At 50.7% G+C, this 13,789-nt stretch overlaps 1 protein-coding gene across 3 annotated transcripts in view; it reads left to right on the top strand.

The window, feature by feature from the left end:
• POGZ (pogo transposable element derived with ZNF domain) overlaps positions 1-12,730 on the top strand; it is a 38,742-nt gene extending 26,012 nt beyond the window's left edge. For all 3 annotated transcript variants that reach the window (XM_083590960.1, XM_083590958.1, XM_083590959.1), the window contains exons 9-19: positions 375-709; positions 1,297-1,451; positions 2,340-2,440; positions 3,048-3,194; positions 4,177-4,311; positions 5,031-5,203; positions 5,850-5,990; positions 6,242-6,301; positions 7,338-7,450; positions 9,080-9,104; positions 9,588-12,730. In XM_083590960.1, the coding sequence (XP_083447086.1) occupies positions 375-709; positions 1,297-1,451; positions 2,340-2,440; positions 3,048-3,194; positions 4,177-4,311; positions 5,031-5,203; positions 5,850-5,990; positions 6,242-6,301; positions 7,338-7,450; positions 9,080-9,104; positions 9,588-11,211 (3,009 nt within the window). In that variant the 3' untranslated portion in view covers positions 11,212-12,730. The remainder of the gene's footprint in view (positions 1-374; positions 710-1,296; positions 1,452-2,339; positions 2,441-3,047; positions 3,195-4,176; positions 4,312-5,030; positions 5,204-5,849; positions 5,991-6,241; positions 6,302-7,337; positions 7,451-9,079; positions 9,105-9,587) is intronic.
• The last annotated feature ends 1,059 nt before the right edge of the window (positions 12,731-13,789 follow it).

The raw sequence follows: 13,789 nt of genomic DNA, 5'->3' as shown, positions 1-13,789 counted from the left end.
CCGAGAATAAAGTCAAAGGACTATGGTGTCTGCCCAGAGCAGAAGCTCAGGTCGATTGCTGTTGCTAAAAAAACTGGGAGCTCAGGGAGCGGGGCGGTGGTGATGTCACCCTGCAAAGTTGATAGGCAGTGAGATTCAGGACTGAAAGGACCTTTGTTTAAGCAAATTCACAGTTGGAGGCAGGAATGCTTCCGAATACTAGCTGCTGGAACGGACGGGAGTGTGCTCTTGTACTCAGATCCCTCTCACAGGTTTCCCAGAGTCATCTGGTTGGCCACTGTGAGAACAGGATGCTGGGCTGGCCTGATCCAGTAACTCTCTTCTTTCATTCATATATTAACCTTAACTCAAGGACCTCCTCCTTCTTTCCTCAGTACTGCTGCCCTGAAATGGTGGAGTTCCTGAAGAAAGGGAAGCCCCTGGAGTCTGAACCAAATATCCAAGCCCCCAAGCCCCCTTCCCCGGAGAAAGCAGCCGCCGTCGCTTCGCCCCCCTCCTCCACCCCCATCCCCGCCCTCTCGCCGCCAGCCAAAGTCTCTGAGCACAGCGACGGCACGGGCGACGGGGCGCAGAGCAAGCTGATAATGCTGGTGGATGACTTCTACTACGGCCGGGACGGCGGGAAGGTGAACCAGCTGCTCAACTTCCCCAAGGTGCCAACGTCCTTCCGCTGCCCACACTGCACCAAGAGGCTCAAGAACAACATCCGGTAAAACGGCGATGGGTGAAGCGTTGTCAGGGAGGGGAGGGAGAAAGGGCTGCGGCAAAGCCAGCCGGAGGAGGAGGTGTGGCCCTCCGGAAGATTCTGGGGGCGGTGGGACATTTGCTGTCCAGCATCAGCTGGAGAGCCACAGACTCCCCACTCTGGTCTTAAAGAGAACCAGCCCAGTTTAAGGAGGTTTATCTGTTGTGTTTGGCCGCTAGCCTTGATGGCCATGCTCTGTCTCCACAGACAGAGCCAGTCATGTTTCTGGATCCCAGATGCTGGGAACTGCAGGAGGGAATAAGGCTCTTGTGCTCGGGTCCCGTTTGAGGATTTGCAAAGGCCAAAGGGGACCCATCTCCTTCCAGCATCCCCTTTCCCACAATGGCAAGCCAGAGTGCCTCTTCCGGGAAGCCCCCGTGCAGGACACAAGCCCAATGCCAACACTCCCCAACAACCAATATTCAGAGATGCACACTTTGCACTCGGAGCTGCTGCCTCTAGTGAGCAGCAAGGGGAAACAGGCCGGAAGAGATTTCTTCCCCGCTTGAAGTAACCACAGAAACGTCTGCTCCTCTCCCCCACCCCTCCAGGTTTATGAACCACATGAAGCACCACGTCGAGCTGGATCAGCAGAACGGTGAGGTGGACGTCCACACCATCTGCCAGCATTGTTACCGGCAGTTTTCTACGCCCTTCCAGCTCCAGTGCCACTTGGAGAATGTACACAGCCCCTACGAATCGACCAGTAAGCTCTGCCCCAAAGTGTCTCCCCCTGTCCGTCTGTCCCCCCCGCAAAACATCTCAGCAGGGGGAGATGGGAAGGGTCTCCACGATGGTCACAGCCTGCACTGGAAAAAAGGCTTCCTTCAGAGGTTCCCTTTTCCTTTGGTGCAGAGGAGGACTGTCCGCTCTGCTCACCAGGGACAGGGCAGGAAACAGTGGCATTATTTACAGAGTACCAGGGGCTGCTCCCTGCCCCAAGGGGATTGCAGGAGGCGATAGGGGAAAGGGGAAGAATTTGCATTTTTGAGCTGCATGTAATTAGGCATAGTTACAGTTGGGTCCAGGGACGCGGGTGGTGCTGTGGGTTAAACCACAGAGCCTAGGACTTGCCGATCAGAAGGTCGGCGGTTCGAATCCCCGCGACGGGGTGAGCTCCCGTTACTCGGTCCCTGCTCCTGCCAACCTAGCAGTTCGAAAGCACGTCACAGTGCAAGTAAATAAATAGGTACCACTCCGGCGGAAAGGTAAACAGTGTTTCCGTGCGCTGCTCTGGTTTGCCAGAAGCGGCTTAGTCATGCTGGCCACGTGACCCGGAAGCTGTACGCCGGCTCCCTCAGCCAGTAAAGCGAGATGAGCGCCACAACCCCAGAGTCGACCACGACTGGACCTAATGGTCAGGAGTCCCTTTACCTTTAGCTTTACAGTTGGGTCCAGGAGAATGGGAAACTAAATCTAAATATGATTTTGTTTCATGACCAACAGGGACCCTTAATGGGGTGTGGGGATGGTTATCTGAGGTTCAACCCAGACTTTGTTCCTGGGCCAGGCCCTGCAAGCCTTCTGCAGTTTGGGGTGGCATCTGAATCCTCCTGGCGTCCTCCTTTTTGACAGACTCCCTCTTGCGTTACAGCGAAATGCAAGATCTGTGAATGGGCTTTTGAGAGCGAGCCCATGTTCCTGCAGCACATGAAGGACACTCACAAGCCAGGGGAGATGCCCTACGTTTGCCAGGTATGGAGAATCCCCCCCCCCAAAAAAAAACCCAGTTGGCTTCAACAAACTGAGAATCCACACTGGGTCTGGCCAGCCTGCTCTCCCTTTTGTTAGCTACAATGTAGTAGGAATGGAACTTCCATGCACAGAGGCAGTCTACCCCTGAATACTAGTTTCAGGTGTATGGGAGTTTCTGTGCAGGGGGAGAAAGTGATATGGGAGAGCCATGGCCTTCGCACACACCTTATTTATTTATATATCTCTTGACTTTTATTTTTATTTTAATTTTTAAAACCGCCTCAAAGTTGTTTACGAAATAATTATGAGCTTCCCACATTAAGCCATTGCTGAAGGCAAAATGCCAGACAAGAAAGGTCCGGTCCTTCTCTTGAGAGTTCACAGCCTCCAGCTACCCATGCTGGAATTTGGAGGGCTTGTATCAGATAGTTGCTTTACTTATCGCTCACCTGATTTTGATGCTTATCACTTCTTTCCAAAAACATCCTGTAACATACGAGAAATCTGTGGCTGTTCGTTTCAGTGTTGCTGTTTTTTCCCCTGTAATGAATTTGCAAAAGAAAACAAAACCGCCTACCCCTGCTTCTGTGCTCGTGGCTCCCTCCAGGTCTGCCAGTACCGCTCGTCACTCTACTCCGAAGTAGACAGCCACTTCCGAATGGTCCACGAGGACACGCGGCACCTCCTCTGCCCTTACTGCCTCAAGGTCTTCAAGAATGGCAATGCCTTCCAGCAGCATTTCATGAGGCACCAGGTAAATTGGCCTTGCAGGTGAAGCGCTCGCCTGGTTCCCTTGGTGACTGGGAATGGCATGCAGGCCAACTGAATTCTCTGGCCCTCCTCCTCCTCCTCAGCTCAACCCCTGAGGCCATAGAGGTCTCTGAAGCATTTCCCAGAGGGGCCTTGCAACTCCATCTGGTTTCAGCTTCCCTTTTAAGGGGTAGTTGGAGAATGTAACAGAAAGGAAAAACCAGGACTAAAAATTCTAAAGGGGGTGGGGGTGGGGAAGATGCAGGGATATAGAAATAATTATTTATTTCCCACCCTTATTGTTATTTTTATTTTGAAGCCTACCTGTGCATTAGAATGAGGCAGGAGAGTCCGGAGGGTAGTGGTTAGAACAGGGGTCAGCAAACTTTTTCAGCAGAGGGCCGGTCCACTGTCCCTCAGACCTTGTGGGGGCTGGACTATATTTTTTTTTGGGGGGGGGTGAACGAATTCCTATGCCCCACAAATAACCCAGAGATGCATTTTAAATCAAAGCACACATTCTACTCGTGTAAAAACACCAGGCAGGCCCCACAAATAACCCAGAGATTCATTTTAAATAAAAGGACACATTATACTCATGTAAAAACATGCTGATTCCTGGACCGTCCATGGCCAGATTGAGAAGGCAATTGGGCCAGATCCAGCCCCCAGGCCTTAGGTTGCCCACCCATGGGTTAGAATGTCAACCTAGGGCCTGGACAAGACCAGGGTTCAGATCCCTGCTTGGCCACATGGCGCTCCCTGGGGGTGACCTTGGGCCAGTCACTGCCTCTTAGCCTAAGCTACCGCACAGGATTGTTGTGGGTATATAATGGTGGGTAAGAACACCAGCCAAGTGGTGACCACACTGGCCATGTCAGCGGCATCTGGAGGGGCCGCGGGTTCCCCACCCTCCCTTTACGACAAAAGACACTGTCTGCTGTTGCGCCAACGCCGCTTCCATGCCACTCCAATTCCTCCCGCAGAAGAAGAGCATCTATCACTGCAACAAGTGCCGGCTGCAGTTCCTCTTTGCCAAGGACAAGATTGAGCACAAGCTGCAGCACCACAAAACCTTCCGCAAGCCCAAGCAGCTGGAGGGGCTAAAACCAGGCACCAAGGTACGGAGAGGGACGCCTGGGGGGTGTGAGGGGTGGGCAGAAGCACCCGCACACCTCTCTTTTAAATCAAGCCAGGCCTCGGAAACAGACAGGCAGTCCTCACTGCGCAATCTAGCAGGCAGACATTACTAAGGTTCCCTGTCTATGTGGTTCCCCATGCCACTTTCTTTTTTAAGACACAGAGTGACAGGCAGGCTGGTTGAAATGTTTGTTGACCAGAAACTTGTGTGGACTTGTTTGCATTACTTCCCTGGGCTCCCCACTTGACTGTAGTGGGTAGAGCGCTGGACTTGGTCCTGAGAAAGCAGGATTCAAATTCTCTCCCTCTCCCACCCCACCCCCATCAGAAATGAAGCTCACTAGATGTGATCCTGGCCTGTCTTTCAGCCTAGCCTACCTCACAGGGTGGTTGTGAGGATAACCTGGGGAGGAGATGTCTGTAGGCCACCTTGAAAGGTGGGATATAAATATAAGACATGAATAAAATACATTTCCAGCTAGTTCCTCTGTCCCCATCTTTAATGCTGATCGATTTCTGGCTTCCCCTCAGCTGGTGAGGAAGGTTACTTGGGAGTGGGTAACCCCTCCCACTTTCCCCAGGGGTGGGGCTATGCAAATGAGGCACAGGAATCATTTGGAGATTTTTTTCTTTTTCTTTTCTGTATCTGTATAGCGCTCGAGTGTTCTCATTGCAGTCTCTCTCCCCCTCTGCGCCACAGGTCACCATCAGGGCCTCCCGAGGGCAGCCGCGGACGGTGCCCTTGTCTGCCAACGACATGCCCCCAGGCCTGCTACAAGACACCACCTTGCTCTCAGCCTCGGCGGACCCCCAGCCCAACTTCCTGTGCCCACCCTACCAGAGGAACATCCAGAAGAAAGCTGTCAGGAAGATGTCAGAGCTCATTACTAAATTTCCCACTAAAATATCCCTTAGAAATAATAACAATCTGTGGCGGGTGGGAGGGTGGGAACTGTACAGTTCAGTGGTTCAGATTCTGCAGCTTCCTCCTGACATTCGACAGCTGGTGCTTTCCGGGCTTGCTGGAGGGAGTTTTGGGAGCCATATTTGGCCGTTCGGCCAGAGGTTCCTCCCAACCCCTGGTATAGATGCTTCCCTGCACTGTCCCAGCCAGGGGAGCAAGGAGGAGGCCTTCTCTGCTATGAGCTGAACACCTGGCTAGTTGTGGGACTCCAGCTACAAAATCCAAATCCTGCACTTTGACTTGGGTGCACAATGACCCAAACGTCCTTTACAGAATTGCTCGTTTAATTTGGTGGTGTTTTGGTTTGTTTGTTTTTAATAAAAAAAAGCAATAGGGCTCCATTTTCAAGGTTTTTCTCTTAACTCAAGTGTCTGGTCCTTATGGCTTAAGGCGATACAGGACAACAAGCCAGGAAGGAGTCCACAGCTGCGGCACTAGCCTGCCACTTCGTCAACCGTGGTCCAACTCCTGCCAAAGCCTCTTGCAACCTCTTAGCGAAACCCACATCCTTTGTTGGAACCCAGCCCCTGACCGGCTCCCCCTTTCTCTCCGCAGGAGCGTCCTTGGCCGGCAAACGTGTCTGGAGTGCAGCTTCGAAATCCCGGATTTCCCAAACCACTTCCCCACCTATGTCCACTGCTCGCTATGCCGTTACAGTACCTGCTGCTCCCGCGCCTATGCCAACCACATGATCAAGTAAGTCAGGCCAAGCGGTTTTCTCTTCCTCCTCCTCTGATCTTTTGGTGCAGCGGCTAACTCTTCCCTTCTGGCTGAAGCAGGAGGGGGCAAGAGTGTGCCTGCTCTTCTCTTTCTGTGACCTGTGCACCCACTTTTGCTGGGCTGAAGTGTTTGCTGGGCCTTGTTAAGGAAGTGGGTGGCTTGTGGGAGTCCTTAAGAATTGCTCTCTTTCCTCATTTGTGTGTGTTTGCTTGCTCTCTTTTTACCAGCAACCACGTTCCTCGCAAGAGTCCGAAGTACTTGGCCTTGTTCAAAAACTACACTGCTTGGTAAGGCAGAAATTTCCCTGGAACAACAATTTCCTTTCTTTACCTGCTAGCTAGCACCTTTTTTATGTTCTGGTGTGCCGTTCGTCTACACCGTGGACCTAAACCTGCCTTAATAATCCTTCTCTCACACCTAATATTTGTAACTCTCTGGCCCAGTTGGGGGGTAGTCAAGCCAAGAATGACTCTCAGCCTCTTCAGCAACCTACAGTTCCCAGAATTCCTTGCAGGGTGGCTGGAGCTATGACAATTAAAACGAGAGGGATTTGGTTCATGTGCAAGGTTAACCCTGCTATGTTAAAGAAAGTGATGGCAATGACAATGAGGACTTTGCTTGTGGTTTGTTTGGAGATAAGCAAGCCATGAATCAATAAGTCACCTGAAGCCTCTGCTGGAGCCCTCAGGTTGGGAAACGCTGGTTTAGACCATTTTAAGTCTGTGAGCTGAACTGGTGTTACGACTTGTATTTTTGTAGTGTAGATTTGCCTCATGAGCTTTCCTGTGTGTGATTTATCTAATCGCTTTTGTGCTAATCGCAAATGGCAGTTCCTGGGTCTGGAGAACGAATGCTGCAGAACCTCAGCTCAAAATGCCTTTTGAGCCTTAGTGGAGAGAGCACTTTGGGGGGTTGGCTTTTCAAACATTGAATTAATAACTTTTTAAACCAGCCCTCCAAGGTCTGTGGTTGTTTTAGAAACCTTGTTTTCTGACATGCTTCATCAGTGAGGCTTAGACAGTTTTCGTGTGTGTGTGTGTGTGTGTGTGTGTGTGTGTGTGTGTGTGTGTGTAATGAATGTGTTGGAATTCTTGGCACTTATAACAAGATTGCCAAAGAATCACATCAAGGGGCTTCAAGTTCCCCACCCTGATGTGATTTATCTTCTGAGCAGCTAAATCAAGATGTGCATTGTCAGGGAAGAGGGGGTGTTGTTGTTGTTGTTTGTCTACAAGGGAAGATGTTTGGGAATCAAATATGCTTGCTGGTGGCAAGATCCTACCACAAGGGATGACCTTCCTTCTTTTTCTTTCTGCCTCACAGCGGAGTGCGATTGGCTTGCTCGGCTTGTCTCTTTGCCACATCGGAAGGCGATGCGATGGCCAAGCACCTTGTCTTCAACCCCTCGCACGAATTCAGCAACGTACTCCTACGAGGTGAGGGCTGGAGGGGGCAGGTGGAAATCGGATGATGCAGCACAGCTCCTCCCAACTCCTCCATTCCCAGCATTTGCTCATTTAAACAGACTTCCTCACCAAAAAGAATCATCACCACCACATGTGTCTTATAACCTAGGAAATGGCTTTATACTGGTCCGTCTCAGTATTGCCCACACTGACTAGTAGCAGCTTCCCATGGTTTCGAACGGAGACTCTCTTTTGAGAGAGAGAGAGAGAGAGAGAGAGAGAGAGAGAGAGAGAGAGAGAGAGAGGCATTTCCTCTCTGTTTTATTGCAAGCTTGTTTGAACACTTCACTCTTGCCCTTGCTGCAGTTCTACTCCCTCTGCCATCCCCACCATTCCCGCTGCCTTGATACTTCCAGCCTTTTTGCTCTTCCTTTCCCAACCAGCTCAGAGACTGCGATGGAAGTCCTTAGAATCATAGAATCATAGAATCATAGAGTTGGAAGAGACCACAAGGGCCATCGAGTCCAACCCCCTGCCAAGCAGGAAACACCATCAGAGCACTCCTGACATATGGTTGTCAAGCCTCTGCTTAAAGACCTCCAAAGAAGGAGACTCCACCACACTCCTTGGCAGCAAATTCCACTGTCAAACAGCTCTTACTGTCAGGAAGTTCTTCCTAATGCTTAGGTGGAATCTTCTTTCTTGTAGTTTGGATCCATTGCTCCGTGTCCGCTTCTCTGGAGCAGCAGAAAACAACCTTTCTCCCTCCTCTATGTGACATCCTTTTATATATTTGAACATGGCTATCATATCACCCCTTAACCTCCTCTTCTCCAGGCTAAACATGCCCAGCTCCCTTAGCCGTTCCTCATAAGGCATCTTTCCAGGCCTTTGACCATTTTGGTTGCCCTCCTCTGGACACGTTCCAGTTTGTCAGTGTCCTTCTTGAACTGTGGTGCCCAGAACTGGACACAGTACTCCAGGTGAGGTCTGACCAGAGCAGAATACAGTGGCAGTCCTTGGGGGCAGCTGCCTAGGAAACTCTGGGTTCAAAGAGCAGTGGATCTGGGTTTAATGCTCAGAACGTGGCCACAGAACTTGTCCTTGAGACATACACATTGGGGTATCAACAAGGGATGAGGAAATAAAGGGAAGGCAATGGTGTCGCCCACTAGATAAGTACAAAACGGTCCAGGACTCTTCCAGGAAGATCACCAGGCCACAGCGGTGCTTGACTGAGGGGCAAGACAGATTTGCAGGCTTGAACAGGAGGGTGCCAACAGGAGAGCAAGGCCAGTTTCAGGAAGGCAGAATAGGCAGGGAGAGGATAGGGGAGCTAGTCTGCTGCGTAAGGGAGCCAGGGAGGAGCAAAGCATGGCATGGTGTCTGTGAGCTGCTTGCAGCTGGTTCTCTGTCGCCTTCCTAAGAGGCAGTTTATATGCTGATGGAAAAGGGTAGTGATGGATTGCTGTGCAGACTTAGGGCATGGCTACTAGTTCCCAGAAGGCCCCTGGATTTTCCTCTGCCCCCGTGCTGTGAGTCCACCTGTTGCCACTGACCCTGGCTGGCTGTCCAGTCCCTTTGTGTGTTCCTTGTTAACAAGCCGCCTGGTGCAAGCTCAGCCTCTCAATACTTTTATTTCCTCTTTTTTTCTAACAGGTTCCACCTGGAGTTCACATTCAAGGTAAATTTCCCCCAATTTCCCTCCCATCTGGGCAGATTCATGAGGGATTTTTCTCTTTCTTTACTGCAAAACTGGCCCTGTTACAAGTGCCACATCATACCCATTCCACATTTGTGAGAAATATTTTATTGTGGCAGCACCCACACTCTGAGACGCCCTGTGTATCGACAGGGAAGGTGACTTCACTGTACTCTTCTTACTGCCTGCTAAAAAACATTTTTGTTCAGCCTCCCCAGACGTGCAGAATGTAGATACATGTTTTAATCTGCTTTTAGTTAATTGCTGTGATCGTTTCTCTTTTGAATCATCTTGAGAGTTGTTTTGTATGGTTTTTACTGATAATTTTATTGCTTTATTTTCTTTGTAAACTGCTTTTGACATCACCCCCCCCCCTTAAGCGGTGTGTAAAATTGATGAGATAAAGAAAGAAAGAAAAATACTCAAGGACCTTCCCCGTCTTTCTTTTTTTCTCCCACCCTTCAGGCCTGCCCAGCCCTTTGACAGAGGCGTGAAGGCCCCCAGCTCCACCTACCCGCCAATCAAAGCTGCTACCGTGAACACGGCCTCGCCTCTGCCTGAGGACGAGAAAGAGAAGGAGGCGCCTGAAGCTGGCAACAGACCCCCTGTCGTCACTCCCACTCCGGCTCCCGCCACTATCCAGGAGGACGAAGACGAGTGCTTGAACGTGGAAGATGAGGATGAGGAGCCACCGGCGAAGGAAGTGCCTGAGCCGGCGAGCCGAAAGGAGCAGCTCTCGGTGAAGAAGCTACGGGTGGTCCTCTTTGCCCTGTGCTGCAACACGGAGCAGGCGGCGGAGCACTTCAAGAACCCCCCGCGGCGGATCCGGCGCTGGCTTCGGCGGTTCCAGGCTTTCCAGGAGGAGAACGTGGCCTCCCTGTCAGAGGGGAAGTACCTGAGCTTCGAGGCGGAGGAGAAGCTGGCAGAGTGGGTTCTCACCCAGCGGGAGCAGCAGCTGCCGGTCAACGAGGAGACCCTCTTCCAGAAGGCCACCAAGATCGGGCGGTCCTTGGAAGGCGGCTTCAAGATCTCCTACGAGTGGGCTGTCCGCTTCATGCTCCGGCACAACCTCAGCACGCACAACCGCCGGGCGGTGGCCCACCCTCTGCCCAAGGACGTTGAGGGCAGTGCCAGCTGCTTCATTGAGTTCGTGCAGCGGCAGATCCACACCCAGGACCTGCCTCTGTCCATGATCGCCGCCATCGACGAGATCTCCCTCTTCCTAGACGTGGAAGTGCTCTGCAGCGACGACCGGAAGGAGAACGCCTTGCAGACGGTGGGGACGGGGGAGCCCTGGTGTGACGTGGTCCTGGCCATCTTGGCTGACGGGAGCGTGCTACCCACCCTTGTCTTCTACCGGGGCCGGGTGGAGCAGGCCGCCAACGTCCCGGAGACGATTGTCCTGGAGGTGAAGGAGGGCGGCTACAGCGACGACGAGATCATGGAGTCGTGGTCCTCCACGGTGTGGCACAAGCACATAAAGAGCCAGAACAGCAAAGGCATGCTGGTCCTGGATTGCCACCGGACGCACCTCTCGGAAGAGGTCCTCTCCGTGCTGAGCTCCTCCAACACGCTGCCGGCCGTCGTCCCCGCCGGCTGCAGCTCCAAAAACCAGCCGCTGGACGTTTGCATCAAAAGGACCGTGAAAAACTTCTTGCACAAAAAGTGGAAGGAGCAGGCCAAGGAGATGGCCGACTCCACGTGCGACTCGGACATCCTCCTCCAGCTGGTCCTGTGCTGGCTGGCCGAGGCCCTCGAGGTCATCAGCGACTGCCCCGAACTGGTCCAGCAGTCCTTCCTGGTGGCCAGTGTGCTGCCGGGCCCCGATGGCACAGCCAACACACCCACCCGCAACGCCGACATGCAGGAGGAGCTCATTGCCTCGCTGGAGGAGCAGCTGAAGCTCAACAACGAGCCGCAGGAGGAAGAGGAGGAGGAGGAAGAGGCAGAGCTGCAGGACGGGGCATCGGTCGCGCCAGCCGAGGAATCCGCCAACCCCGAGATCCTCCACCAGCTCTTTGAAGGGGAGAGCGAGACAGAATCGTTCTACGGCTTTGAGGATGCTGACTTGGATCTGATGGAAGTCTGAGTGCTTTCCCGCTTGATCCAGAGAAAGAGTTCTTTTCCTCTCTCTTTTATATATATAGATATATATAGAGATATATAGATATATATATAAAAGAAAATCAATGTTGGATGAGACCATTTTCACTTCCCTGTGGATCTGTGGGTACAGGAGATTAGTAGGTGAACACGCAGACTAATAGCCATTTTATGCTGTCTGTTCATTTCTTTAAAAAGAAAAAAATGTGCTTAATTTGTTTTTGTTTTTTCTTAAATCACTGTGTTGCTATTTTCTGAAGATACATTGTGGGTGAATTATTTTTTGCTTTTCATTTTCTTTACCTCACTGTATTATAGTTTCTGGGTTGTGTTTGTTTTATACTGTGCAAAAAAAGGTTTTTAATTAAGCCACATCATCAATGTGACCTTTTTTCTTTTGAAAAAACCAAGGAACACCAATATGTAGCTAAAGAATGAAAATCTCTACACCCCACCCCTTTTTAAAAAATTTGTCATAACACAGACCTCCCCTACCTTCCCCATTTTAACACTTGGATCCAGAAATGTTGATTTCTAGGTGATAACATCTTTTCTTTCTTTTAAGGTATGAATGTTTCCTTTAACACATTGAACATTCTGTAGCCGCCCTTTGAAAATTTGATGTTTCCTTATTAACAAAGAGGACAGCAATTAAAGGCCGACACCGTTGTTTAGGGACAGGAAAGGGGTTGATCCGGCCTCTTGGTCACCAGCAAATGGATCTTTATAGACATAGAAGTGCCATGCTTTGGGTTGACTGATGATCCACTTTGGTTGAGAGTTATCTGGACTTCCAGGCAGCTGCCGCAACTTCCTCACTTCCTCGTCCGTTGGCTAAACTACTGGGCACCTGCTCCTTCTGATTCCTAACAAGAGTATAAACTGTGGAAGCTTCAAGCCTTTTGACAACTCCGTTCAGGTTGGCAACATCCTTTCCGGTTGGCTCCTTGGTTGCAAGCTAATCCTCTCCTGGACCATTGACTTTAAACCTTCTGGAAACTTATCGATAGCTACTGAATCCTGCTTTCTCCGACGGCGCCAAGACACACTACGTACCCCGAATTTGCTACTTCGGTTGAACCCAGCTGCACACTCAAAAAAACAAGGGAGAACTTGTTTTTATTTTTCACTGCCAGCGTAAAAAACAGAGACAAAAGAAAGACAAAAAGAGAGATGTTTTTTCTACTGTTTGCATGTTTGAGAGTTTTTTAAAAATCGTAACGTATTATGGTCTGAACAATGAAAAGCATTTTGACATGACGAAAGAACGTGGGAGCCTCCCCCGCCCTTCACGCCACTTCTGGTTTTACTTTTTTCCGTTGAAGTTTTAAGACTCTCCTCTGTGGCCGACGCCTTCCCTCCCTTTCCCCGAAGCCCCCAATATGCCCACCCCGCTCCCCACCCCAGTGACTCAAGGGAAGAAGGAAACAGGGTGGGCTGACCTGTAAATGATTAATCTCTAAAATGTACATACGTGGAACATTTAATAAAGCCAGGGAAATGGATTTATAAACGCTGTGTTTTTATTATGGAGAATGACAGCTGGATGGGGCAGGTTGAAGTTTTGTGCGCATTGTAAATTAACAGGAGCTTCAGGCAGGATGCCCAATACACCTGGTTCCTCCATCCAGGTGTTTTCATCTTCCATCAGCCCAAGGCAGCACAGCTGTATGATGCTGAGGTTACCGGGAGGGTATGGATGCTGATGGAGCCTAAAGCAGCTGTGGTGCAGCAATAGGGCACTCAGCTGCATTTTCAGTTGTGGGGTCCAGAGGAAAGTTATTTGGGCCAGATCCCCAAAGAGTCTTGTCTCTTCTGTACATTTGGAATACTGTGTACAGTTCTGGTTGCCACATCTCAAAAAGGATAATGGTAGAGTCGGAAGAGGTTCAGAAAAGGTCCACCAAGAGGTGACCTTGTAGACAAGCATAAGATTAGCATGATCTGGAGCAACTGGATAGTTTTTTCTCTCCCCGTTACACACTAGATTCCCTTCCTTCCTTCCTTGGACGCACAGATTACCACCCCAGCCCCTGCCCAAAGTGGATCTTGCCATCCTATCATCTTTCCCCTTTCCAGTCCAAGGGGCTCATCTCCCTCCCCATCCCCACCCCAACCATTTTAGCTGACTCTTCCCCTCTTGTTTTTCCTTCTCTGCAGACACTGTCATGCCCCCTTATCCCGCCCTCCCCTCAAGACTGTAAGCAGCTCTCAAACTTGGTGCCAGGGTGCTTTGAAAATTAGATAGCCAACACGGTGCTTATTCAGATGTTTTGAATGCCTCTCAGTGGCCCCATGTGTTGGTAGTTGTACTGGCTGCTCCTGAGCTTATCAGGGGTTTAAGAATGAGATTGGTAACAGCAGGGGGGGGGGCAAACTCTGAGCCTGTATCTGCCTGTCAAATTGCAGAAAGTGGGCTTCCAATCTCTGCCACTTTTGTCTTCTCATCTTCTTTGCAAGCAAAGTGTCCATGTGCATTCTCTGGATCTGTGTTGGAACTGATCCACGCAGGCCCAAACAGCACCATTCATTAGCACAGCTGTCAACTTTTCCCTTTTTTAAAG

Source organism: Podarcis filfolensis (genome assembly GCF_964270895.1).
Source record: "Podarcis filfolensis genome assembly, chromosome: 16".
Classification (NCBI taxonomy): domain Eukaryota; kingdom Metazoa; phylum Chordata; class Lepidosauria; order Squamata; family Lacertidae; genus Podarcis; species Podarcis filfolensis.
Note: the sequence above shows the minus strand (reverse complement) of the source record. Positions and strands in the feature narration are given on the sequence as shown.